This window comes from Cygnus olor, chromosome 5 (assembly GCF_009769625.2).
Source record: "Cygnus olor isolate bCygOlo1 chromosome 5, bCygOlo1.pri.v2, whole genome shotgun sequence".
Classification (NCBI taxonomy): domain Eukaryota; kingdom Metazoa; phylum Chordata; class Aves; order Anseriformes; family Anatidae; genus Cygnus; species Cygnus olor.
The window spans coordinates 17,169,664-17,196,568 of NC_049173.1; the positions used below are offsets into that span (position 1 = coordinate 17,169,664).

Consider the following 26,905-nt stretch of genomic DNA (forward strand, 5'->3'; position numbering starts at 1 on the left):
AAGTCTACCAGTTTTTGTAGTGAGAATGCACTGTGCAGAAATAAATCAACACACAAAATCAGAAACTAGATTTTAAAAGTTCATAAAAGGAGTATATTTTAATGTATATTAAAAGTGTTGTTGTTATTTAGGTTGAATAAATTAAGCTACTACTTTGTATGTAACCCCATGACCTTCCAGGGCTTTTATTTTTTGGTGTAGTGTATTGGGAGGGGGGAAAAAAAAGATATTTTCTGTAGGATCCCTAAGTTATTCTGCTATAAAAGATCTGGTCTGAGATAGCTGGAGGCAAGAAACAGCACAATTCCCAGTTATGATGCCACCAACTGCACTACTGTTACAGAAGTACCATTTTATTGTCATACTAAAAACATCTCCTGTTTAAATGACTGAAGTTTTCATTTGCGAACAAATCTTTTTTTCATTATGTGAAATGTGTGGTCTTGGGCTTAAACCGTTATAAAATGGCATAGTGTCCTGTGTTTCAAATGCAAACGATTAACAGAACTTGTATCTCATATTAAACTCATATTTCCAATTTTTTTCTAGGTAAGACATATACTCTGTTTGTCTCAAACTTAAGCCAGTAAAAGTAACACACATGCTAAAGATCTCTAGGTTTCGATTACAGTGGACTGAAAGCAGGGGATGTCTTCTGATCATGGTTTCTGAGCAATGTCACATAGGGATGAGAGATCACCTGAAAATCCTGAGTCTAAAGGACCCTGTCAAGCAATTAAGGCCACATATTAAATCACATAATCCATATGAGTAGTCAACACCTGTTGCCTCAGTCTTCACTGCTGAGGTGATGGCTAAGAATGGGAAAAAAAAAAACATTGATCATTCATTTTCTCCGAAGGACTCCCTGAGAACAGAAATATTAAATATAGATGAATGAATTACTTTGTTTTGTATGCTTTGTGCTTTTTTGGTTTTATTTTGTTTTTGTTTTTTTTTTGTTTTAATACCATACCATTTCTTCTGCTGTATTATCCTGACATTAAGAATAATTTATCACCCTTTTCTCACAACTAATGTACATTTAATCTACATTCTTCTGTCTTGCAGTGAATTTATATGCAGGTAAATTACAGACCTCCATCTGAAGGAAGAGCTATTTTATGTAGTGAAAATGTTTATAATGCAAATCCCAGCAAACTAAGAATGAGAAATTATCATAAGGCTTTAAATGTCTTTCCTAATCATTTCATGGTTACTGAACATATTTTAAAATTCATTATATGACCATTTATTTCATACACAGTTGTTTTTCTACAACTTACTTTAATAATCAGTATTTTGAAAAGCAGACTGTACAGACAGGACAGTTCAGTGGTGTGTTTACTGTATCCTATTTTCTTGCAATTAAGATCTGATTACACTCAATTGGAGAATACATATTCTTATATTAGGCTCTGAAGGGTGGGCTGATATAAAACTCCAAATACTACATTAATGGAGAGGGTGGACAGTGGGACAGAACAGGAATTGAAATATAAAAAACTTCAGTGTAAACATTTAAATCATGGTCATTAATGAGGAAAACACCTGTGTCAGAGTTTCCACTTCAAATCTATTCTTATCACTACTGCCAGAAGTACTGATAAGATGTCATGAGTTAAAATAGAAAGGCAGGAGAGGATATCTTTACATCTAGCTCTTTGCCTCTCAAAACACTGTTGTTGAAACAATTGGTATAGTATGTCAACCATGATCGTTCTGAAATTGTAACATATGGGGGGAAAAAAAATCAAACCAGCATTTTATATCAAGATTTTCAATTTGAGAATTTTAAACAGATCACTTTCTGTGTTAATAAACATAAAAAGTTAACACAGAGTTGACACTAAATCAAGAGGTAGCAGAAGTATTGCATTTCCTCTGTAAAGATGTCATGTGGAACATGCTCACATGGGTTTTTCCGAACTCATATTCACGTCTTCGTTTCTGGCTTTTGCCTACACTACAAAATGGTTTTATACTCTAAAGATCTCCTCTTTATAGACATTTCGTAACACCTAAAGGTTTACTTTCTTCTTGCCCCAGAAAAGGGAAAGGCCCATTACATGGCTGTTCACCATAGTTTGAGTCTAAAGAATTAGAACTTCTGCTATGAAATAAGCTGAGACTGATTAAAGGAAATCTCAGGCTGGCAGCTCAGTCTTTCAGGCAGGGCTGGCTTTAAGCCTAAGTGCAAACAGAAGTTACTTAGGCCAGAAACTCATGGGGGCAGCAGAGGAGCTTCCCCGAGATCCATCCTCCCCAAAGAGCTCCTTTAGTAACAGCTGGCTCTGGACTCACTGCTTATGCACTTTGCCCTAGTATGCCCCTGACTTTTTACTTTCAATAGCATGGAAGGAAGAAAAGGCCCATACAAGTGAAGTTATTCTTTCCAGAAATGACATGTAGGAAGTTGGTGACAGAGGTTTTTACTTCCCCTTGCCTTCGCTGCTTCTCCCAAGATTATGATGGTACCTTGGTGTGGGCAGTGGAGTTGGATCCCTCTGGTGATGGCCTTTTTGGATTCAAAGAGTCTTTCAGGAATTTCAAACACATGCAATTTTTCTTCTCTAGTGGAACAATTTTCCACTGGAAAATGCCTTCTTGTCAAAGTAAAGAATGTTTTTGCAGAAAATTACTGAAATTTTAAAAGGTTAGAACTTTGTATGTAAAAATATTGGTGGAAACAAAGTGCAGATTATGTTTTTTAAATCTTAAAAAAAAAGCATTTTGTTAGCCTGAAAATCTTTTTTCAAATTTCACATTATTTGAAAAATCTTAAGATTTCAATATTTTTCCTGATTAGAAGTGAAATAAAATTCCAGAATCTTGAAATTTCCCATGGGACTGAAAAGCTCAGTTGTGACCTGGTATCTGACCTGTAGCAAACATCATTATTTTGAAATACCCTATAAAATGTAGGAAAAGTTTCACTGGTTTACTCATAGCTTCTTCTGTGAAGTCTTGTATCCAGAATTCAGTGAAGAAACTGAGCTAGAATCAGTTTTTATGGCCCTTCCACAGATTTCTGGACTTCATAGAAAGTGTGCTAACGAGTCACATTAAGCTGAATGCAGCTGTACGCTGGCTGAGAAAATGTCTTCATTTGCAGTTTTCTGTTTTTTTTAATTCTTTCTTGTGAAACTTCACTGTATATACTTGTACAATCTCTCACAGTCGGCAGCTTGCTCTGCTCGTCCTCTAGCATTGTATTAGAGACAGGATTCCAAACAATCCCAAATACCTCTGCCAGTGGTAAATGTAATCTGTCACCTAACGGGAGATGGAGCTTAGTGCCTTCCAGGAAGCAGTTAGGGGAAGTGTTTTTTAAAAAATAAAATAAAAACAATAAAAACCCTATTTCCTTATCTGTCTGTGAATCTCAAAAGCTATATTATGTTTATCTAATACATCTGGAGAAAAGAAAAAAAAGTATTTTTAGTGATTTCTTTTTCCGAATTTTACAGGCATCAGTGAAACATCAGGCACTTTAAATACAAGACTCTACTTAGCTAAAATGCTCCAGACTACTGTATATAATCCAGAATTTATGCATCTATGCATGTAACTTTTATCATTTCAAATCAGAATAACTATTATGAACAGAAATAGGTATAAACCACACTTCTAGAACAAAATACCATTGACCTTTGAGGCTGTAGTTATTCCTGAACTTTCCCATTGTCAACTATCTGATGAATTTCACGTATCAAAAATAGACTATGTCTTTTGTAGTGTCATTGTGTTATTATAATTTTTATTTAAAAATAAGAATCATAGCATTTCAAATGAAAAACGTTTTACATCAAAAGTCTTACTTATCCAAGTCCAGCTTGAACTCTTCTGTTGAACAGTATCCTGATTGCATATTTGGCCATTTGCAGAATCAGTTTTCCTTGAATAATGCATTGTAACTTTCTAAACACGGTAAGCTGACGCCATTTGGTTCAAATTCAAACCATCTAGATTGCACCTGCCAGTTAGACAAAGGTCTGGAACTCCTGCAGCTCTGCTCTCGTCCATAGGGCCTGTTGTTGTTCTTGATGTGGTTTTACATATGTCTAGTGTGCATCTCTAATGGGAGACCATCTGCACAGGTAACTTCCACTCAGTCTCCGGCCCTCTGACTACCTGTAGAGAAGTGTCCACTAAAAGGTGCTGCTGGACTGTGACCCTTGTAACCCCACAGAGATTTCCATGCAGGGAGACTTTATCAACATAGATTATTTGTTAAGGTGTTGTTCATTGATAGAACACAGACACAAAGTGCTTTATAAAGGTCATTATCAGTATCTTTGTTTTTTAGTTGGAAAATTATAACATGCAAAGATCCAAACTGGAGGGTTTGTGACTTCATGATCTGATTATTTTTTTTGGGGGTGGGGGAAGGTGTTCTTTGAGGACCCAGGAGTTGGACTAGATGATCCTTGTGGGTCCCTTCCAACTCACATGTTCTATGATTCTATGATGATTCTATGTTTTATTTAAATAAAATAATAATAATAAAAGATGTAGGTACAGCCCTTAGTCCAAAATATTTGTAGTCAGGGAAAACACAAAAAGGTAGATTAAGGAACTCAAAACATGTATAATTCTAGCTCAGCTTTATTTACAAAATGCCATGTTGCCATAACGCAATTGATACCTACTATGTAAAAATATCTTGATGTTTCATCACAGAAATTGGTTACCTGTGATGACCATCCAGATTGCAACCTCGCTATTTTGTTCTGAAATATTGAAGCAGGACAAAATTTCTGCTCAGCTCCCAGATTTATTTTTTTTTCCAAAACAAAAGACCATGTTCCTCTACCTCTGTGAGAACAATTTAAATTTGTATTAGAAATAATAAATTCAAAGCTTTGAAACTTCGATATAGAATTTTAGTAGTAACTGAATAACAGACATTTCAAATGTTTTCTGTTTCAGATTTATGTTGATAGTGCTCTGGTTCTTTTGGGGCAATATTTTATTAGTGTACCAGAAGTTGTATCAATAGGGATCGTTATCTTTGCAGCATTCCTGAGACAATTTTACAGTGAAAACACATATAACAAAGAAATATAAATTCAGTAGGAACAACAAATTATCGTCCTTACAAACTTCAAATACTGCAACCTAGTTGGAGAAGCTTTCAAACTAAGTACAGGAAGATACCCAAAAGAGAAATTATTTCTTTCCCTGCGTGTATATTGAACCTCTTACAGATGCTTTATGATATTTTAAAACCAGTTCCTGATTTGTTAATGATATATTACTAATCTTCTGAGGGTTTTATGTACGTAACTTTTCCATTACTACTGAGTTATTATTTTCAAGTTGTTTTTGAAATCTCCAGTAGGCATGTGCTTAGAAGATTTTTTATGCAGAAGATTTCAAAAAATGTAAAGAATTCTCTTCGCACCTTAACTGTTTCTAGTCAGTACTAAACACAAGGTAGTAAATAGCTGGGACTGACATATAGTCTTACAGATTTTCTCATGATTATTATCTCAGCTTCAGTCACCAACTTAAACTATAAAATCTCATAAGTAAATCCTGCCTGAATATTGTAGTTTCTAAAATAGTGGTAAGCTGTAGTGATGATTAATGAAATGGTGTGCACTTCTAATTACACTGGTTACATCCATGCTGTCTTTAGTAGCAATGTCCAAGCACACAACTGAATTCCTAGTCCTATTGGCACGTATCAGGCAGCCACCCTACAGAGGCCTAGGGCCCGGCAGCCTGTATAACTGCATTCACACTACACTTCAACAGTCACACACTGAGGTACAAAAGCTGCCGTAGCCCCTTTGCATCTCGCTGCTACAGACCTTACTAGCATGCACACCATTCCCAACCTCCTTCCTGCTGCCCAGCGGCTGGTAATCCCCACATGCCAGTAATGCCTTTGCCCCTTAGTCACAGAAAGTCTCGGACTAAGAGTTCTGCTTTGAGGCTGCCCATACCTTCTGCAAAGAGCCTGACAGTAGGTGGGTACGTTGGGCTCCTATGTTTGATTTCAGCATCCACGTCACCTTGCAGCAGCGCGTTCCGTCACTTCCTCCAGTGAGGTATGAAGACCTCCTTTTGCTTGTTTTGAACATGCTTGTTTTGCTTGCTTTAACATTCCTATTTTGACCAGCTAGACTTCTTGCTCTTCAGGTCTTGTATTGGAGAAGACATTAAACACCTGACCTTTGCCTTTCTTCATGCCTTTCAAGAAGTTACAGAAGTCTACCACTTCCTAACTCTGGCATGATGAGAAAGGAGCCAATGTGTACAGAAAATCAGGGGACTATGCTGGGAATGTGCAATCAGGAGAACTTCAGTGTGACTACTGAGGCATGCCAAAACAATTTGGGTTGTTATTTCTAGGTTACAATATAAGCAAAAGTTCAATTTTTGCATTTTGTCTAATTAACTCCACTTTTAGCTAGAGCAGAGGTGCAATGCGAAGGCAGTGTGCATTTCCTGCCCTAAATGCCAGTCTCTGTTACCACAGAGCTCATCCACAGACTACAGAGCCTGGGTGTCAGGTTCTCACCCCAGCTTGGTAGCTTCATATGCAAAATGGAAGATGCTAGAGCAGACTTAGATGATGGGTAAAGCAACCTTCCTGGTAACTGAATGTGCTCCCAGTCTGCCTGCTGTTCACATTACCCTGTTGCAACTTCTACAAGAATCATTCTTGCTCTGTGCAAGTCTTGAATTGTTTGCATTTTAAGGCCATCATTGTCACGAACCCTGATGTGACTCATAACTTTTTAAAAAAAAAAAAAAGCTCACATTTGAGTTGCCGTCAATATAATGGTTGATTCTAAAACGCCCTGTTCAAAAAGCTCAACTCAATTTCCTCCTTTTTTTTCTGAACATTTTTTTTCACGTTTCTGACATTTTATTACTTTTATGTGCAGAAGTATGGTTAGCTCCACCAGATTTTGTCCAAGAAACTGAGCATAAATTTACACTGGTCAAGTCCAGTCATCTCAGATGACTATAGTAATTAAAGTGTCAGCCTACTGAGACTCTATGTGTGTGTCTGGATGAGTGTTGATCTGTACACATCCATGTGCCTCGGTCTCTCTCTGGCTCTGACCATATCCCTTCTCCGCTCCTTTCTCCCTTTTTGCTCCAAATCCACCTATGTATTTCTTAGGTACATAAACTAGAAAAAACTTTTACTGTTTCTGCTCCCATTCCAGGATGAGCCTAAGGTAATGAGGAAGTAATTTTAATAAGAGAGTATTTCATTAGTAATTTTTTTCAGGTAATTAGGTAAATACATAATAGGAAAACGGGTCTAGATTTTTCTCTGCTGGATTTCTGTTGGACTTTCAAAGCTTCTTGGAAACAAATTTGTGACGTGGATCTCATATTTCTGCTTCTCTATACATCATTTTCTCAAAAGACCACAACTGTTGAGCCTAAGAGAAGCCTATTGTAGTCTGAGTTACAGATAAAGCACTGGAAATCTTGTACAAAAAAAAAAAAAAAAAAAAAAAAAAAGGACGGGGTGCGAGGGGGAGACACAGAATACGTGGGAGCCAAAGTTAGGATTAGGAAGTCTGCCATATGAAAAAGAAAAAAATGAAAAGTGTGCCATAACAGCTTACTAATGAGATTTAGAAAAACAGCCAACAGGCACAAGAATAAACATAAAAATAGAACAATGCACTGCATAGGAACAGCTATCATAATTCAGATGTCTCAGAGCTCCCCCCTCTGAAAAAGGGGAATTTTCTCTATCAGATGAATAAATGACCCAGACATGCCCTCCGCATCTAACAGCTTCAGCAGTGCTTTGAAATTCTTCAGTCTTTGATGATGAGGCCTACATATTTAGATAAAGTGTAGCATTTCCAGAGAGGCATGCAGGAATTCAAAACAAATACAGCCTTCGCATGACTATGCAGTTGCACAGAATTCTTAAAAGGAAGCTCTGCTTGCAAGAACCAGGGCCTTTCCAGCACTGTGAAAACTGAGATGTCGGTAGGGGTTGAAAGAGACGAGACAACATTTCTGTTGAGGGGATTCATATGCACATGCTGTAGGAGGAAGAGTCACTTATTTAATTGCTGACATACACAGGTTTGGGTTTGTGGTTCAGGCACAAAAACAGGGCTACTGCTTCTAGGGGATCTGCGACAGGATGTGAAAACTGAGCAGCGGCATCTGAGACATGATTCATACAGCGCGCTGCAAAACAGTGCGTACTGCAGGAATCCGAGATGTTGAAGTGAGCTAGTCCTGGATCTGCGAAGAAATAGTTATTGAGAGTGGTCCTTTCTATTCCTTCCCAGTTTCTTTCAAATCTTTTAACAGTGAGGACACCAGAATTACAGAACACAGCATTAAAGCTAGTGTTAGTCTTGATGTTATGTTCTTGCACAGCTTGCTAGCTTACAATATACTAGAAAAGTACTAGATCTTAGAGACATGGAGTGATGTAAGTTCTTGTTGGGTTGCTTGTTCACTGTGCAGCCTAGCATCTTTCAGAGATGCCTTTGTATTTGTACCTGAAGGTGTGATCTTGTATTTGTACCTGAATTTAGAAAACCATTTAGAAAGTGAAAATCAGAGCACAAACAAGATATGCCTAACTGACCATGGCTCATCCATCAGCAAATCAATCAATACTGTTTCCAGCTCAGAGTTTTAAGGTAAAGTGTCACTGTTTTCCTTAAAAATGCAGTGATGACGGTGAGGTGCTTCATGAGCTCACAGATGTTTGTAAAGCTAGACAGGAGCAGCTGCCTGTAATGTTCCCAGCTGTCCCAAACTAAGCTATTCTTCATCAACTTCTCAACTTCTCCATCAGAGCCTTCAGTAGATGAGCTTGTTTCTGACCACACTGTCCTCTACAGTATTTACAACTCTTCCAGGTTCTGTGTCACAGTTTTTGTTCAAAGAGATTTTAAGCTGACTTTCTAATCGTTGCTATAAACCCTAAATAACATCAGTTCTACTCTTGGTTTCTGCACAGCCATTTACAATCATCTCCACTGACCGGTAATTCTTTTTGAGCCATGCCTGTCACTACACATCTGACCCATGCAGTGTGAGTTTTCTTGATAGAATAGTGTCAGCTTCCCAGAAAAATATCTGAGAACTATCCAAGTATATTATACCTGCACCATTACCCTCAAGAGCAACTTTGTAATTTAACAAGAAATAAAACAAATTTGACAAGTCCTTTTTCAATAAAGCCACATCAGCTGCTACTGTTATATTCCCATCTCGTAATTCCTTGTTACATCCTGTATCAGCATTTAGTGTCTGATTCATGTCAGATAAATCGATCCATTACTCACTTGTCGGAGTTGAATACTTATAGTCAGTTTTCATGTCTTGCAGAATTTCTGCACTAATTAGAGCTTTATTAAAAATTAATATGGATTCATACTTCCTGAGATCCTATATGCAAACCCTTTTAGGACTCTCAAATTCAAGTTCCTTAGGACTCACATACTTTAAAATGTTTCTAAGAAAAGTTGTTCAGTGCCCTTCTTAATAATGACAAGACAATGATCTTTGTATAATATAAATAATCACACATTTTTTCAACTATAGAATAAATTTATTATCTGAATCTATCTAGATATATTGGCCTACAATACTGTTAAGATTTAGAAAACTTGAGCTGCTCCTAAAACTGTCAACCAGGCTTGATGTTCTCATCCATTTTTCTACACTTTATAACTTGTAATTATTGCTGTCTTTTTTCTACTTGTACATCTTTATTTCAAACTGCTGTGTTCAGTTCCCCACAAAGCTAGAAATGCATTTTGCTGAATCTCCCTTCTTTCTTGATGACAATATCCTGACTTAAATGACTCAACTTCTTTACTCCCCCTGCTTTTATACAGTTTTTCTATGTAATTTGTCTTCTTGCTCAGTCATTCATTTTCTGCAGATTTTTGGGGAACAAGCCACAATGTATGCCTTGGGAACAAGACATAGTCAGTGTCTGTGTGTGTTTATCTAAATAGTCAGGCAAGCCTAACTTTCACACTAGTAATTGTTTTATCTTTACCAAAAGAAAGTCTGTTGTTACTTTCTCTAATAGGATTTTTTTCTGTGTGGTGGTGGTGTGAGAAAATCATTAGCTATGATTTTTAGGAACTCTAATAATGCTTTATTGCATCACTTCAAGTTATATGTCTGATCTGAAGTTCTTCATAATAACAATGCAATTTTCATTGCCAAAATTACAAGCAGGTGTCAAAAGTAATCTTGTTCTTCTTCAAGCCCTCACTACTAAACCCCTCTTAGGCTTATTCCTTCGTGTATTTATCCATATGCATTTACTTTTCTATAGATAGGAGAAGTTTAAAACTGTATTAAATCTTCCATTTCCTCATGTATTATTCAATTCCTGGTGAGCCAAGGCCCCTGCCAGGACAAGGTCCTGGAGCCTGGGGAGCCTGACCTTTCTGCTCAGTTCCTGGCCTCTCACCATCCCCGAAGATATTTCCTTCTGGACACAATTCTTCAAACCTCTGGAACTGGAGAAGAGAAGGAATTGAGATGTAACCTGACACACTTTCGCCTTATAAATCATGACCTTAAGAAAAACAATCCATGAGTCTTTTTCTTTTGCATCTGCTTTCCAGAATGGGAAGATGCCCTCAAAGCCCGGCCTTTCTTCTGGAATCACTGGGGTGGAAACATTTGGAGAAAATGTAACCCCTTGGCAAAAATAATGAGAGTTTGGTTAAAATCTGACAAGTGGGCACTATAGTTGAACTAGGCATTATTTAGACCGGCATGAAAACAATACAAGGACAATTAAAAGAAGCTAAGCCCAAATTCTTCATAAAGCAAACTATGCAAACTGAAGTCTGATGAAACTTGTTTGTAATTTGTTGGAGAAAAACAACCAAACAAAAACAAAAGAGGAGAATCACAACCGCAGCAAACAGCAGTCTATGCTTAATCTGGTGGCCACCAGAGGGTACAATTTGTAAATTGTGTGTGAGTCCCACGGAGGTTTCTTAAAGCAAGACCAGTGGTTTTGGATGTCCCAAGAACGGCCCTGAGGGTGCGCCTGGGGGGCTCTGGCACAGCCCCTGCCCAGGGGCACACACCCGGGAGGCGAGTGCCTTGCTGACAGCTTCCCTTCGCCAGGGCCCCCGACCCCAGCTCCCACACAGCAGGACCTTTCCAAAACAGTAACTCTGTCAGCCAACGGCACCATCCCGAGAGCACCTGGACACAACCTGCCTCCAGCCACGCTGTGGGCCTCTGACCAATGTTCCTGAAGGCGTTTATATTCTCAACCAGCCCTTATCCTTAACCTAAAACCTAAAACCTTTCATGCCTAAAAGCAAACCCAAACGGCACGATGTCTGTGCACGTCAGGAAACGGGATGAATTCCTTCTGATGGAGCAAGGGGAATGGCAGGTGGAGGAAGGACGGCGGTGCTGACGGCAGGTTTCCTCACAGCACACAATTAGTTCTGGGGTGAGAGTTTGTAACCTGCTCTCGGCTCAAACCAGCCCCCCTACAACTCACTCTGGTAAGCAAACACCAACCAGTTTGGAAAATAAATCTGCCTCGTTAGTGGGTAAACTGCAGCGAGCTCCCATCCATCCAGCGCACCCAGACCACGCTCTGCAACGGGCTCTCTAATGCAGTGCTGTGTCTGTGGGGTCCGAAACGCGCTGGTGTTTGTGCATACTTTGGGTTGTGACGCATCCTTCCCGGGGAAATCTGTCAGACATATGCTCGGGCGCTGGCAGCAGCGGCAGGAGCAGAGGCTCGACAGCTTCTGTTTGTTATTGCAATTGTTAGAGCCTATCTCTGGCGGTGGAGGTCCAACAGCCGCCGAGTTAACTCCTGGCTCACTCGGATGTAGGGGAGCCAGCGATGCCAGATGGGAAAAAAAAAAAAAAAAAAGGAAAAAAAATTTTAAAAAGGAAAAAATTGAAAAAATCAGGAATTAATAAAAGCTTTTTCAGGAGGCTGGCTCCGGGGGCGTTCAGCAGCACAAAGATGCCCCGACGCGAGGTCGTGACGGGACCAAGGCGGCAGGTAAGGGGACGACACCGAGGCGTCCCCTGCGGCGGGACCCGGGGCCGCGGGTTTTTCCACGCATGCACACACACGCACACACACACACACACACACAGGCGGCACCCACGGCTGGGCCGGGCCCACGCGTGTCGGGGCGCGATCCCGGCGGGGCGGTGCCGGGCGCGGTGCGGTGGGGCTGAGGGACACGCTTGGGGCTGTGGGGCTGTGAGACACGCGTGGGCCCCCCCCCGGCCGGGCGCGGAGCCGTTTGTGCCGCGGCCCCTTTAAGAGGCGGCGGGCGGCCCGTGCCGCCGCTGGCTGGGAGACCCCGCGCCTGCCGTGAGAGGTGAAAGCAAGATGGCGGCCGCGCCGTGACTGAGGCGGGGACGGAGGCGCTAGGAGCCGGGCTGGAAGGGCCGCGCCGCGCCGCTACCGCTGCTCGTCCCCTCGGCGGGGCAGCGCCGAGCACCTCGCTGCCGGCCGGGCCGCCGGGAGCAGCCACGCCGCGGGGAGCGCGGAGGAGCCGGGACCGAGCCGCCGCCGCTGCAGCTGCACCGGGAGGAGGAGGAGGAGGAAGAGGAGGAGGAGGAGGAGGAAGAAGGAGAACATGGCGGCGGAGTCGGGCCGGGAGTGAAGCCGCCGCCCGCGCCGGGAGCCCATGGGGGAGCCGGGGCTGTGAGCGCGCCCGCCCGCTTCACCCCGCCGCCGGCCCGGCAGCGCCCGCAGGCCGCGGGCAGAGCCGCGCCGGGCAGGAGGGCGGCTCCGCGGCGCCCCGCGCTGACGGCCGGACCCACGGAGTGACCGGCAGGCGGGCGGCCAGCGAGGGGCTGCGGGCCTGGGTGGCCGCCGCACAATAGAGCCGAGCTCCGCGCCCAGTCGCCCCGCAGCGCCCGGGCCTCCGGGCCTCCTCCGGGGCCCCCCCCCCTCGGCCGCCGCCTCCTGCCCGCCTTTTGTGCGGCCGTGCCCGGGCAGCTCCTCGCGGCGCCTCGCCCCCCGCCAGCCCTGCGCCCGCCGGCCCCGCCGAGGATGAGGATCCCGTCGGAGCGCTGAAAGGGAGCGAGAGGAGCTCGCGTGGCGTGCCCGTGCCCGTGAGGGGCTCCTGCCGCTGCCGCCGCCGCCTTCCTGCCCGATCCCCTCGGCCCAGGGGGGCCCGGCCCCCCGGCAGCCTCCTGCGCCTCCAGCCCGTGCGAGCCTGAGGGGTGGCTGCGGTGCGGGCGGCAGGATGACTGACACCCGGCGGAGGGTGAAGGTGTACACGCTGAATGAGGACCGCCAGTGGGATGACCGAGGCACGGGGCATGTGTCCTCTTGCTACGTGGAGAGGCTGAAGGGCATGTCCCTGCTAGTCAGGGCGGAGAGTGATGGTAAGTGTGGGTCTGTAGGTAGGCTCTTGCCTCGTCCTACCCAGAAAGGGGATTGGGATTAGCTTTGTGCGTTTCTTGCCTTAATGTTGTGCTGTGTAATTCGGATGTAGTTCCTAAAGGTGAGTAGGCACCGGACATAGTTCGTTCTCATTAGGCCGAGTGGAAGAAATGGAAGCTTGCCATCGAGCGCAGATGTAGTAGGCGCTTGGTTCATAGTGAACATGCAGTGTTTCATCCAGAATACAACCAGGTCTCGTATGGCATTGCACACCCAGTGATCCATCTCTAGATACCAAGTGTACGCCTGTCTCAGAACTGGTTGTTGTGATGTATCTGTCTTTAGATGTTTCTGGAAATGAGCCCCTCATTAGAAAAGGTGCTCAAAACTTACATTATAGTTTTTACAGTAAATGTGTAAAAGGTCAATGGATGGTTAATATCCATTTTTTTCACTCACTTTTGCTCTCTGTCTCTCCTTTCCCCCCAGAATTAGGCAGGCCATGCTAACAACTATCAACAGTTATCAAAGTGCAGTTGTAGTAGAAAAGACAATGGACGGAATGGCATTTTCAGATTTTTTTTTTTTTTTAATGAAATACTACTGCTCAGTTCTTCAGCAGTTCTAGGTCTCCTGTAAGTAAAATTAAAATGATGCATTATCAATTACCCTCACATTTTCTGACAAAATTTACTACAGGTTAAGTAGTAGTATCTACTCCTGTAGTTACATGTTTGGACTAGTCTTGTTTATTGGTTGAGTGAGTTTATGACTGCTGTGATCAGAATAGATTTTAAATTGTATTTCTTGCAATATCTAACATACTATTTTGCTAGTAATGTTGTTAGTGTATGCCTTGGTACATCATTAAATGTGTAGGTACTGTATCTTGTGAATAGTCCATCGAGTTACGGCTTCTGACTGTCAAAAGACATCTTATTTTTCTTTCTTTGTCTTTTCCGTTGTAGAAACTAGGATGAAAAGCAACTTGAGAATCATTAATTCTCACTGTTTGAAAAAGTTCTGACAAACTACCATAATCTCTACAGCAAACAGATCATAAGCTGACACAGAGGAACCAAGCTTGCATCTAAGTAGGATTTTGATATTTGAACTTCTGATTAAGCATGAATCTCAGGGTTTTTTAGTTTCTTAATTATACTTGAAAAACTTTAAATTGATACTTGATTTTATTTATTTCTTTCACGCTGAGGAAGCTGCCTTCTTAGTTTGGCCAGCTTTCCAGTGTAACAGAAAACACTCAAACTGGAAATGGATTTTGTTTAATTTGAACATGAATGAGCGAGGTAAAAAGAAAATTACTACTTAACTTCTGGCTCATCTTATGTTGCTGTGTATTTTGTTGTAGATACAGTCCTTGCTGTCCACACTGCTGCTATGCTGAGGAGCCTCTGTTAGCAAATGTTTAAAAACTGTCACGTGTTACACACTAATCATTTTCCTGATTTTTTTTGTTGTTGTTGTTCTTGGAAAAGAAAGCAAAAGAAATGCAGTTCACAGCCTTCTTGTGAAGAAATGGTCCATTCAAACTAAAATCCCTTTATTGGCTTTCAGTGGGATATGTGCGCCTAAGACCGAGTTGAACCTGGTTAGGGTGGCTGTTGCCAGCTTATTTGCTTTAAGTGAACATCTGTAAGATGGAAAATACAAGTTGGCATAAACGATCCCAAACCAAGCATGAAGTCATTACTTTGTGTAGCATAGCTAAGGTACTCTCACCAGAGCAGAGTGTGCGCACACTTACGAACTGCAGCTAGCGCACAGAAATACATTTAACAGGACGAACACTTCAGGCTTCTCTCAAATAACATACATGCTCTTCAAGAGTAGTAAATAATGTACAGAGTTTAAGTTCTTAATTCAGTAGGTAGTATCAGTCCTGTCCGGGTAAATGCACACACTATTAATAGGCTAGGTTTTTTTCTTAACTTGCTTGTTGTTTAAACGCCTCATAAAATGTGATTTTATGTTTGTTTACTGTATCAGTTCTATCTGGATTAATTTTGAAAGCAAAGGCAGTCAGTTCTTAAAAGTGAGCAAACAGTTTAGGAGAAGGTGTTGCCAGAACCTAAAACACGTGGCTTTAGGTACTGTGCAATTTCTGTGTTCCCTCACATGTTGTTTTGTTGGTTTTTTTAAGTAAATGAAGTCGTGACTTTGGGTTTTGAGTTATCAAGAACATGCAAGTGCTAGGAACCTGACCCATATACCAGTTGCCTCCATGGTTCCATTTTGTTCTTGTATTGTCTCTGTCAGCTCCTCCTCTTTCCACAATGAAACTTCTTCCTTCCTCCTTTTATAAACCAGCTTTTCCTAGCGTTTGAACTGAGATTCATCCTGTGCACATTGGCTCCTTCTCACTGACTTACTCCAGGAAGCTGGCTGAAAACCTCGGGATCCGACTGAAGTCGAGAGCTGTGTTTCCTGAGTGGGGGCTGTTAGCAGCAGTTCCCTCCCTGCCTTGGAAATGCCCTCTCCTGTTCAAGGGCCGGGTCAGTTCCTCCCAGAGCAGCGGCGCTGAGTGCCTTGGCCTTCCTGTGCAGGCCAGCACAGAGCGCGGCCTTTCTGTGGTGCAGCTGTGAGTTGCTGCAGCTCCGTGGCTGCCTTACAAACCGTTGAGACTTTATGGCAGGGTCAGGGTGTTTAGATAAGGGAGCTGGAATCATTATGGCAAGTCCAAGGTAAGCTATCACACTGAACTGGAGCAATAAACAGACTGCACTCTTACTCAGTTCTTATCTACAGGGGTGTTTGCTGTTGTTGTTTTTAACACAGGCTTAAAAGAGAAGAATTTTGAGCAGATGAGTGACTTGTATTACTGAGATGTCTTTAGTGCTCCCAGGCACTAAACATTGGGAGTCATTGCAGGCAATTTGGAGTGATCTGTTATCATAGAGAAGTATTTTTAGCTGTTTTCAGATCAGATGGATTATGCTTTGAAAAGGGGGGACTTGCCTTTTTTTTTCCCCACTTAATATTTTTTTCTTTAGACCTTGAAAAGTTTCTATTAATGTGATGCCTAGCTGTAGTGTGTTCTACTTGTTGAAGTGCAGTACTGCAATAGTGATTTAATCTTTTATTTACAAATGGTCAACTTCCATGTGAATTTCTGTGTAATCAGAAGTGTGGATTTCTTACCAGTTTCTCACGTGGTATTTTAGACTGCTGTGGCCTGTCTAGGTCTTAAAATGTCTGTGTGCTTCTAGATCCTGCCTGGTTTCAGATCACTTTTTGTTTTTGTTCTGAGCCCAGATGACTGAAGTGACCCTTAAAATGAATGTTTCTGTTCAACTAACTTAGGATACTTCAAAGCCTTACACTTTTAAGAAATACTTACCAGTGCTGTCACCAAGCTCTTTGACAAGGCAGAATGACCTCCTCTTCTGGAGGCCGTGTTGCCCAGCCATCTTTTAGGTACTGTCTAGTTACTTTCCTTTTTCACAGACTCAAGGGCTTAAATTTTATTTATTATTACTAAGGAAAGCAACACAGAAGTTGCTAATATTTGGCTAGGAATGTCTTACACCTTTTCTGGCTGTTTCTTTTTTTTTCTTATTCTTTTTCTTATTAACTTTTTAAAAAGTGAAGGTAGTTCATATTAAGAAATAAATTTTGGTTCCTCCCTACCCACACCTGCAAGTGACATCTAGTAGAGAAGATAGATATTAGTGTTTATTCCTAGAAGGGTGATTTGAACAGTTACGAAATTAAATTGTAAAAGATCTCTTTGGAGATTCTTTAAGCTTTTAGGGAAGCACGTACTTAGCTTAATGCACTCGAGTCGCCTTTTGTTTACGAATAAGATCTTACTTCCATTTTAGATGAAACTGTTAATATCAGAAATCTTGTTTCTCTTCCTTCTTTCCCCCACCTCCAGTGTTTGGGTTTTGCCCTTCAGAAATGTGCTAGACTGAGCTCTCTGTTGAGAGTGCAGAGCGTGTTCTCGGACCTCTGTTTGACCTGTTTCCAAGGTTTCTGTGGACTGCTGTGTTGTGATTCAGCAGCAATAGAACTGATTACAGAACTTAAACCTCTGCTTCTTAAAAAAAAAAAAAAAAAAAAAAACTGAATTTCATTTAAACATAAGGAATTTTTATTTTTGGGGAAAATGAGTGACACTACCTCTTCTCCTTTTGAAGCTGGAGCCACATAAGTTTTGTGGGAGAAGAGCTGTATTTTTTTTATTTTATTTTTTTTTACCAGCAGGTCTCCTCCATATGCATATATGTAAACAATCCTGCAGATTTCTTGTTTAAGAATACTGAACTGGGACATCTGATGTTCTCTAAATATCTTCTAAAATAGCGGTGTATATCTGTATGTAATCGCTGTTGAGCAAGCCTTTCCCTGTGCACACATTCCTTTCACATCACAGGATGAGGGTGTTATACTAACAACAACAAAAAACCAGCTCTGCTATATTGCATTATTGTGGCAAATAACAGAATTCTGCAAATCAATGTTTTCTCCTTTATGGGTGGTTTCACTTGTTACATTCTGGCACTAATATTTTGCAGTTACCTTTACAAATTTGTTCAAGGCTGTAATCTAGAAAATAAGTAGATCTGCATTTTTTTTTAATATTACTTATATTTAAGCGAATTTTCAGGTAGTAACTTAGAATAGTCATTGGGAAATGGAAGTGAAGTTTTGTTGGTGTATTGTTATGAAGCAGACTGGGTAGTCTTAATATATTCTAGGGTAGTAGCGAAAGAAAAATACCTATATAGAAAGTAATTGTTTGTGACAAGTGAAAGAGTAAGCATCTAGATTGGTATTTAGAAATCAATACAGATATTGACTTTGAGAGGAGAGGAACTTTATTTGCGGTATATTAAATTTCTGTACCCTTTTTCTGAAGAACACGTTTGTGTTACAGGCATCTGTTACTGTTGCCTGGTTCCCAGAAGCAAGTAAGGGAGACCTAGGACAGCTTCCTACAGGGGAAGGGCATGATCCTGTAAAACCTTCTGTATGAAAATAAACAGCTCAACTAACTACTAGAATAGTCGCTGGTGGTTTGTGGTTTTTTGTTTGTTTTAGTCGAACCCTTTCTGGGGGGCTAAATTGTACAAAGGGAGCATCAGAGTGCCCAGAAAGATGGATTCAGGGCTGTTACGGGTTGGAGAGCACAGTTTGTGCTTCAGCACACTTCTGTTTCTGAATTCATATTTTTCTTGTTACTGTCCTGAGTGGTGAGGAATAAGTTGAATGGTGTGGGAATGAGAAGCTAGTCAAGCCTTATAAGGCTCGATTTGTCTTTCCTACAAGTGTCAGGTTTAGCAGGGAAGAAATGCTCTTTTTGTGGTAAGTGTAGTGAAAAGTTCATTCTCTTGTGTCTGCTTCTAGCTTGGAAGATGAACTGTCTGTTTTGAGATGTCTTCAAGAGTTTTTTTAATAGCATTTTGTCAAACATCAAATTCAATTGATGTACGACTTTCTGCTAATTTCTGGATTTCCCCATCTGTAGATTTGTGTTCAGAAGCTAAAATATAATGTGAAAATTACCAATTGCTTTTAATTCTTAAAAGGTTCCCATTCATATTTGCTGCTATTAGTTATTTCTAGACAGTACAGACTTTGTAGAAGATAGCCAACCAACTCAATAGGACCAGATAGCATTCTAAAACTTCATATAGTTGAAGATGTGATTTTGAAACTGAAAGTAAGACTGAAGTGAAACACTGCTTATACGTGATCATTGTAACAGAAAAGGGAGTGCGGTTTCTGCTATTCACTCGGCAAGCCTGAAATTCAAAACTTGAAACTGTGGCCTACGTACCACAGTGTATTGTATTCATTGCTAAAGTTCACCTTTGAACTTTTTCTTCTCTGTCCTCCTCTATAGTTTGTGATTTTTCAGTAATTATGCTGTCACTTTTCAGCTCTGTCACCACAGCAGTTTACTTGCTTAAGTGGTCTAGGTTTAAAAAAGGAAAAGCTCTGAAAAAGAGAGGTGGTATATCTGCATTGTTTGTTTGTTTGTTTTCCTGTGAGGGCCATTTAACTCAGTTTTGTTGTTGGGTTGTATCTGAGTTTGTAAGCAGCTCTTACTGTAAGAGCAGTGTGAGGCAGGATGATAGCTTCTGGAGTCAACTTCATTACTGAAAGCTGCTGCTTGTAGAAAAAAGCCTTAGAAATTAGGAGGAAGCAGCCATCGCAGGTAAGTTAGTAAATAAATGTGAGCATTACAGCTCTACATGGCAAGCTAATGAATATCAAAATCCTTGTGGAGACTTCCAAATTAATGAAACAACAACCTTTCTTATTCTACAGGCAGAACTGTTCAGATACTTGTTATTCTGTAATGGTACACTACTCTTGCAGCGAGTGGAGTTCTGTGGTCTCTCTCATTCTTCAGTCTCTCTTCCCTCACCTCCCCCAGCCTAACATCTTCTGTTAGCAGCCTTTCTTGAGGAAAAGTGTGTGGTTTTATTGTAAATATAACTTGATTGAGTATAGTGACTCTTGGTAAGCAAGCATCGGTTTAGAGTATTCTTGATGTGGATTTTATGAATTGAAACATTCTGCAGATAGTGAAAACTAGTTAGTCATAGTTTGTTCTTGTTGTAAGCAGGCTGATTCTAGTGTGACATTTGGAAATACCATTTTCAACTCCAAGTATGTTTGTCAGATCCAAGTAATTTGTTTGCTTGTCGTGCCTTCAAATTCTCAGGCTTCTGTATTTCAGGTGGTTGAAGCATTCTGTTTAGATTTTGTGAGACTGCTTAAGACTGCCTTGAAATTTGGCAAATGTTCAAGTAACATAAAACTGCCTTAGAACTGTAGTTAGGAAACTAAGAAGTTGAAAGTTTGGACTTCTCTTACAGAATAAATTTAAACAGGTAAGCAAAGGGAAAAGCCCATGTTAAAGGGGTGCTTGCAGCATTATGCTTTAATTACAAACAGCGCAAAGTTAATCTGTCAGTACATTTTCATGTATGTTGAGTGAAGCTCTGCAGATGCCTGACTTGAAGCCATGGTTGTCAGAGCCCCTCATGTGCTGGCACTTGTGTAGCTGAGCAGTAAGGTGGATGAGGGATGTGGTCTGCCCACAAATAAAAGCAGTTCTAATGATTGCTTTCAACTAGATCAGCCCTCCAAGTTGTCTAAATGTGATGTGTGTTAACACTAATGCTTATGCAGAAGGAGGGGCAAGACAACACAGGATGGCAATAGAAGTGCTGGACTATGTCTTAAATCAGTATAAGCTGCTGCCAAACTGTTGTTCCCAAGTTTACTCTGTGTAAAGTTCTTTGGTACAAGCAGTCATGGTTGCTGCAGTATTAGTTTTTGAATGTGCATTCTGGCAAACTTACCTAAAACTGGTGTTTTAACAAAACTTTAAGAACAAATACCACATGGTTAGCAAAACTTGCGTGAAACAAATTGTAGGTGCTCCACAGAATACAATTATGGCAGTAATGATTTTTTTTTTTTTGGAGAGAGAAATTCTCTCTCAAAAAAATTCGGTTGAAATGTCATCTCAGAATAAGGTTAAAAACCCAGTCCCCAAAATGCTCTTGCATGTTCTGTGTTATGTGAACCATATCTTTGAGGGAAAAATGTTACAAAGCTGTAGAATGTGGGTTAAATCTACACATTGTTGGTATGGAAGGTATAAGTACCTACTTGAGGAAAGAACGAAAACTCAAGAACAGAAAACTCAAGATAGACATTTTAGTATGCGCATAAATAAATGGAACTTTTTTCTTCTAGGCTCTCTTCTTCTGGAGTCCAAAATTAACCCGAATACCGCGTACCAGAAGCAACAGGTAAACATGCTGTTTTTCTTCACTTTTAAAGGCATTTTTTTTAACTTCAGAAATCGTCATTTTTTTCATCTACTGCAAATTATATTGTATGTTCTTGTACCAGAAATAGGAGGCAAAGTAGTTCTCAGCATTTTTTTCTTTCGTAAGACACGTGTGATTTCTTTGCATTTCTTGTAAGGTTAATTACCATGCTTGTGCACTTGCACACACACATACACAAATGCTGCAGGTGAGACAGGCAAAACACAGTTGGGAAAGTCACCAATTAGCTGAGGTTCCTAAGGATTATAGTATCTGAAGCCTAATACCATCTGGCTTTTTTTCTTCTTTGTATTTCAGATACTACAACTTCTAATGTCTCCTCTTTTAAGAGAAGACTAGAAGACTTTAAAACTATATATATACCTTTATTTGGCTGTTACTTGGATGATGTATGTGGGTTACTACTGCTTCAAAGCATTCCACATACAAAAAAGCCACTTCTCAGCTCTAGTCTGTACCTTGCTTCAATTACTTAAGCCATACGTTGTCAGGCCCGCAAAGAATGGTATTGAGATGGGTGAGGAGAAGCGGATTGTGGCTCTTGCACTTTGCTTACTGTTCTTGATGAATGCTGAGAAGTACTCCTAGAGGCTAAGGAAAAAAAAGCTGAATCAGATTGTATGTTACTGCTTGTCCAGTCATCTCGGACTTGCTAAAATCCTGTCAGGTGCACTTGATGTAGTAAAGTATTAGAGCTGTGAGGAATGTTTTACTACAAGCATAGATGTACTTCAGTTTTACTCACGGGCAGTTGCAGTGGTTCTGTGGCTGCAGCTGTTTGCAGGACTGCATGTTGAATGGAATGCACAGAACTGGGCTAGTTTAAAAACATCCTTTCTTGGAAATATTTGAGTTTAGTCTGTATCTGCCCCTTGATATAATTCAGCATGCACTGTATAAACAGTCAGTACTGAACAGCTGATAAAGGCAGTATGGTGTGGAGAATCAACTGCAGGGAGTAAGAAAGGACAAGACCAGCAAAAATGCTAAGCAAACTAGCTCTTAGTTGTAATCCTCACTAGCTTGAGGTCCTGTTTCCATGATACAGTAACTCCAGCTTTAGGACTCCTAAAATAATGAGTATTTCACATCTCTGGCATAAAGCGCTGATCTAGTGTAAACTTGCTTTGCTGGTTCAAATCTGTTTAAAGAGCGTTGAGGGGCTAGCTCTGTGTCAACAGCCTTTCTGCCAGATCAAGCATGAAGCATCCTTAAAGTAAGCATAAAATTGTCCGGTCAGTGCAAACTAGCCCACGTGCCTACGGGTATAACACCAATACATACTTGGGCTCACTGCTGCTCGGGGTCAAGTGTGTATTGTAATCTAGCACTGCACAAATCTGATACTGGTGATTGTGAAGACATGGTTAGAGAAATAAAAGTATTAAACGTGAATCTGTCCTATCAGACCAGCACTGTATGTTTTCCTTGCTGGAAAAGGAAAAGTGCCATTCTTAAAGCTTTCAAGTGCTGCATAGACAAATTTATATTTGCAGGTGAATTGTTCATGTTCTCTAAGCAATGCAGTGTCTACTTTAGGCTGAAAGTAGGGCTCTACTCTGAGCCTTAGAAATACCAGATCTTTCTTGGTGCATGTAATAATCCTGCTTTGCAGCACGTTATCTTCCAAGTGAGACCTACTTACCCATTCCCTCATTAAGAGCCAAGTTCAGAATTTAAACTGGATTTCATATAAGCGAAGGTTGGAGCTTTACTGCTGAAGGGAAGAGCTGCTTCTTTCCAGCTGTGCCTATCAGAAGTCTGAACTGCCTAGGCTTACTAAAACAAAAGAAAATCAGCTCTGGTACTGCAGACCCCTCTTCAAAACCAGGTGTCTCTCTACATCAGCAAAAGTTTCAAGCCAGCTCACCCAAGATCCGTTTGTGGAACTGGGCTATAGAAGAATTCAGAGTTTGTGGTTGTCAGTTGCTCTCTGGAAAGTTCAAGAAAATACCCTAGAAATGTAATACTTGAAACTTCCAAGTAACTTTTCAGTGTGCTATTCTTACCAGACTTCTACCTCAAAGTTTTATTGTGAGGTGAAACTTCCATTCCCTTTTAAAGGGGAATATAGCACTGCTGAAACTCTTCTTACTGTGCCATAGTGCATGTGGCACTTCAATATTTAATGGAAAAAGTGAATGAGTTCTAACTTTCATCTAGGCTGACATGAAGTTTGTAAGAAGAAACAATTTTTATTGAACTAACTAATCAGATTTGTGGTTGGAAGGAACGAGAAATGTCTAATAGCAACTTCCCCAACAGCTTATCTATGGCAATTGTTCTGGGTTTTTCAGCAAGCATATAAATACCTTTCTGATGAACAGGGAAGTTCTTCTGCTGGTGAAAGTACCGTCTATCTCTTCTGCAGTACTATTGCCAGTGTGAAACAGTGTCTCATTAATTAAAGATATTACAAGCTATGCACTCTCAGGGTGTATGCATGTATGTTTTAGTGGTGACTGTCCTAGCTCAGATCCTCGTTTGTAAAAATAATAGTACAAAGACCTGAGTACAAGCTTGCATTGCTCCCTCTAGTCTCTTGTCAAGTAAAATATCCACAGAGACTAAAAATGAAGAAAAACACCTTGTGAATCTGAACTTCCAGGCAAACGTTGTCAATTTGTCGTCTTCAGATTTATTTTTTTAAGGGTTGAAAGCAATGCTTGCTTTATGTTTTGGATTATTCAGGTCTCTGTGTGTAAATGTTGTTAGATGACTGGCCCCTCCTTTCCTTTGGAGAAGAAGAATACTTGGCAGATCTTGAGACCTGATCCAGGGCTCATTTTTCACAAATCAACGTTGTCAGCCTAGTCCCCAGTCTTCCCAGGCTTACATCAAGAGGCTTAATCTAATCCCTCAAAGTGTTAACCACATGGGCAGTCCTTTAACTACCTTTTCACCAGTCACATAAATAATATAGCCTTTCTGTCACCATGATGAGTCACTTTCTATTCAAGAAGATAGGTCTATGTATCTGCTGTAATGCAGAATTGATATCCATGGAAGCTGCTGCATGCTCTCAACTGTGTACTCCCTGGCAAACTCATCCGTACTTCTATTAGAAGGAAGGAGTCTCTATGAGGAAAATAAAGCTAGTAAGAAAACTTGAGAAACTAGTATCCTGTGGCTAAGAAAAGGGACAAATATTCCGTACGTAAAGGTAATATCTGTAGGCAGAACACTTTCTTTTTTGGGGGGGAGAAGTGGGCAAAATGTTCATCAGTACAGCCACTTGGCCTTCTGACGTGTGCTCTTATTTAGAGCTATAAGTTAAGTTTTATTGGTGTTCTTATTTTAAAAAGTTATAATAATGGTAGTATAATGTAGGTATGGAATATACTGGACTTAATTACAGGTAAGTAGCATACATCTTAAAAGCAAATTCTTTTTAGTAAGTGGAATTTAATTACACTATGTGGTGCCTGGACCATGTGTAGAATATCTAGTTTTCTTCTTCTGTTGTTTTACATTTACTAGTGTGTGTGTGTGTCTATGTGGAAGATAACTTAATTGTAATGTCCTGGTAAAGTCTGTTTACACACTTCAATCCATGCTCTGATTTTTTTCTGTTTATGCTGTTTTTTCATTTTTAAAGGCATTAAAGTGACGTAATTCAGGGATGCTACTGATGGAGGTGCTGTTCTTACACGAGTGATCCTTACTCCAAAAAAATGGACAGTTGCAGTTGTATTTTAGGACACTACGCATCTTCCTATGCAACCTTAAAGGAGAAATAAATGCTTGAGTTTATCTAGGGAGAAAGCTGATGTGGGTGTGAACTCAGGAATACACTTTTCAGTATACATTGACAGTGCTTCAGCAGCATATCAGTGAAGACTTAGATCCTCAGCTCATCGCTCTTAGTGATGAAGTACGTGTTACATCCCTTCTTTGTTTCAGGCACAAAAAGACTTGAGTTGCTCACAGCTTACATCTATGAAGTCTTGCCTCTGCACTACAAACTTCAGTGTCTTGTGTCCTTTGCTTTAGCAATCCCTCTTTCAGTTCTTCACAAGAATGCAAAACTTAAATTCACTCAGAGTACTGTGCTCTAGCTAAGTAACTTGAAAGTGTCTCTCCTTCAATGAAGGAGATCAAACCTGTTAATAACAAAGCTAAATTTCAGAAAGATCCCAAAAGGCATTGGCAGAATGCTTAGAGAACATGAACTTCCTACACTTGCTGTCAGGATCAAGTGAACGAAGGGTGAAACTATTTCAATAAAATTTATGCCTACTGCAGCTCAGGTAGTGAGGAAGTGTGTGTTTTTGTGGGGTGGGAAGGGAAGAAAGAGGGGTGTGACTACTGTCAATTTTGGAATGTGTTGGTTAATGTAAGTGGATGATCAAACACTCCTTTACCCTGACACGTGTTTTCCTGTGAAATATATTCTTCTGCCGTTTCTGCATATGGCCACTAGGCCGGTGAGACAAGGTTCTGTTATGAAAATAATAAACTGATTTTATTCCATGTGATGCATGGAGATGCAGCTGTCAGATGGCTAACTGAGAAAGTCAAGTGTGGCTGTTAGGGTGTCACAGAAGCTACCAGGAAACGTTCTGCCAGAAGACTGGACATGTCCTTGATGCCCTATTCCAGTTTAGGGGATAAATTATCACATCCAGATATCCAGGATCTACGTAAACAAATGCACAAAGCCAGTTTCAGAATTAGCTTCACATTACATTAACGGGATGGGGTTTTTTAACCTGAAGATTCTGCACCCTACCTCAATAATGGTATGTGTTTAACTTGGCAAAGCTGGGTAGTGCCGGCAGTTTATTTCCTAAGCAGAAAGCTGGGGGCTGTACATTTGACTTTATGTAGTTTGCTAACAGGACTCTAAAAGACAGTTTGAGATGCCCAGGGAACAGGCTGTAAATATAAACAGTGTCAGTGCTTATCAGAGAAGCAGGCTGGCACTCCGGCAGTCCCAGAGCAGCAGGAAACACCCTTACTCAGCTGAACTTTCAGTGGGGCCCAGGAAAGTGCCACAGGCCTAACTCACCTGAGGGCTGGTAGGAAGGGATTCAGTCACTCTTAAGGAAAACAAGAAAGAATTTATATGATAGACTATCCAATTTGGGGGATCACTGATGCTTCTTGAGAGTAGCTCAAATCTCACAGGGATGAGTCGTAGATGCATAAGAATTCACTTTTGTTTTAGAAATATTTTCAGTGTTGACAATAAATAACTGCAGAGAAGGCTAGTATTCTCCATGGTTGTGACCACTCTAGTGAGAGAGCACTGTCAAACAGTAATAGTTGTCTTGACTTCTGTCACATTAGAAAAGAAATCTGATATCAGTCTTAGAGCAGAAGCAAATCCTGAGTTACTAGTTACTCATTAATTCTTCTTTATGAAATCCCAGGGCTTGCCTTGGAGAATGTATGAATGCTGTACAATGTGCCTGCTAACGGTTAAATAAAACTGGTGTTATAAAAGAATCACTTCTGATGAGTGTTATGGGGAGAACTTGATATCTAAGGACCTTTCTATGAAGAAAAATAAGCCTTTTGGAAATTATTTCAAAAAGAAATCATTTAGCAGATATTATGCTCTGCCCATCTAAGTAAATTGTCACTGCTTTCTGCCTTAATCCATTGCAGAAATAGATTTGAGGTTGGCTTTTTAGAAACAGAGTCTTGGATAAAGCTGTAGCACCCAGGAGTGGTTCCTTGAAAACCAGCAGCCTGT

General features: G+C 40.8%; 1 protein-coding gene across 2 annotated transcripts in view; it reads left to right on the forward strand.

Annotated features, from left to right (window-relative positions):
* The first annotated feature begins 11,208 nt into the window (after positions 1-11,208).
* Positions 11,209-26,905, forward strand: part of PPP4R3A (protein phosphatase 4 regulatory subunit 3A) — a 43,889-nt gene continuing 28,192 nt past the window's right edge. The window contains exons 1-3 of one of the 2 annotated variants that reach the window (XM_040558392.1): positions 11,209-11,507; positions 11,950-12,022; positions 21,107-21,162. Coding sequence is in view for 1 of the 2 variants with exons in the window: in XM_040558391.1 (XP_040414325.1) it covers positions 13,227-13,368; positions 21,107-21,162 (198 nt within the window). In the remaining variant the exon portion in view is untranslated. Of the gene's footprint in view, positions 11,508-11,949; positions 12,023-12,804; positions 13,369-21,106; positions 21,163-26,905 lie in introns of those variants that run through there. The other variant, XM_040558391.1, reaches the window with a different exon arrangement.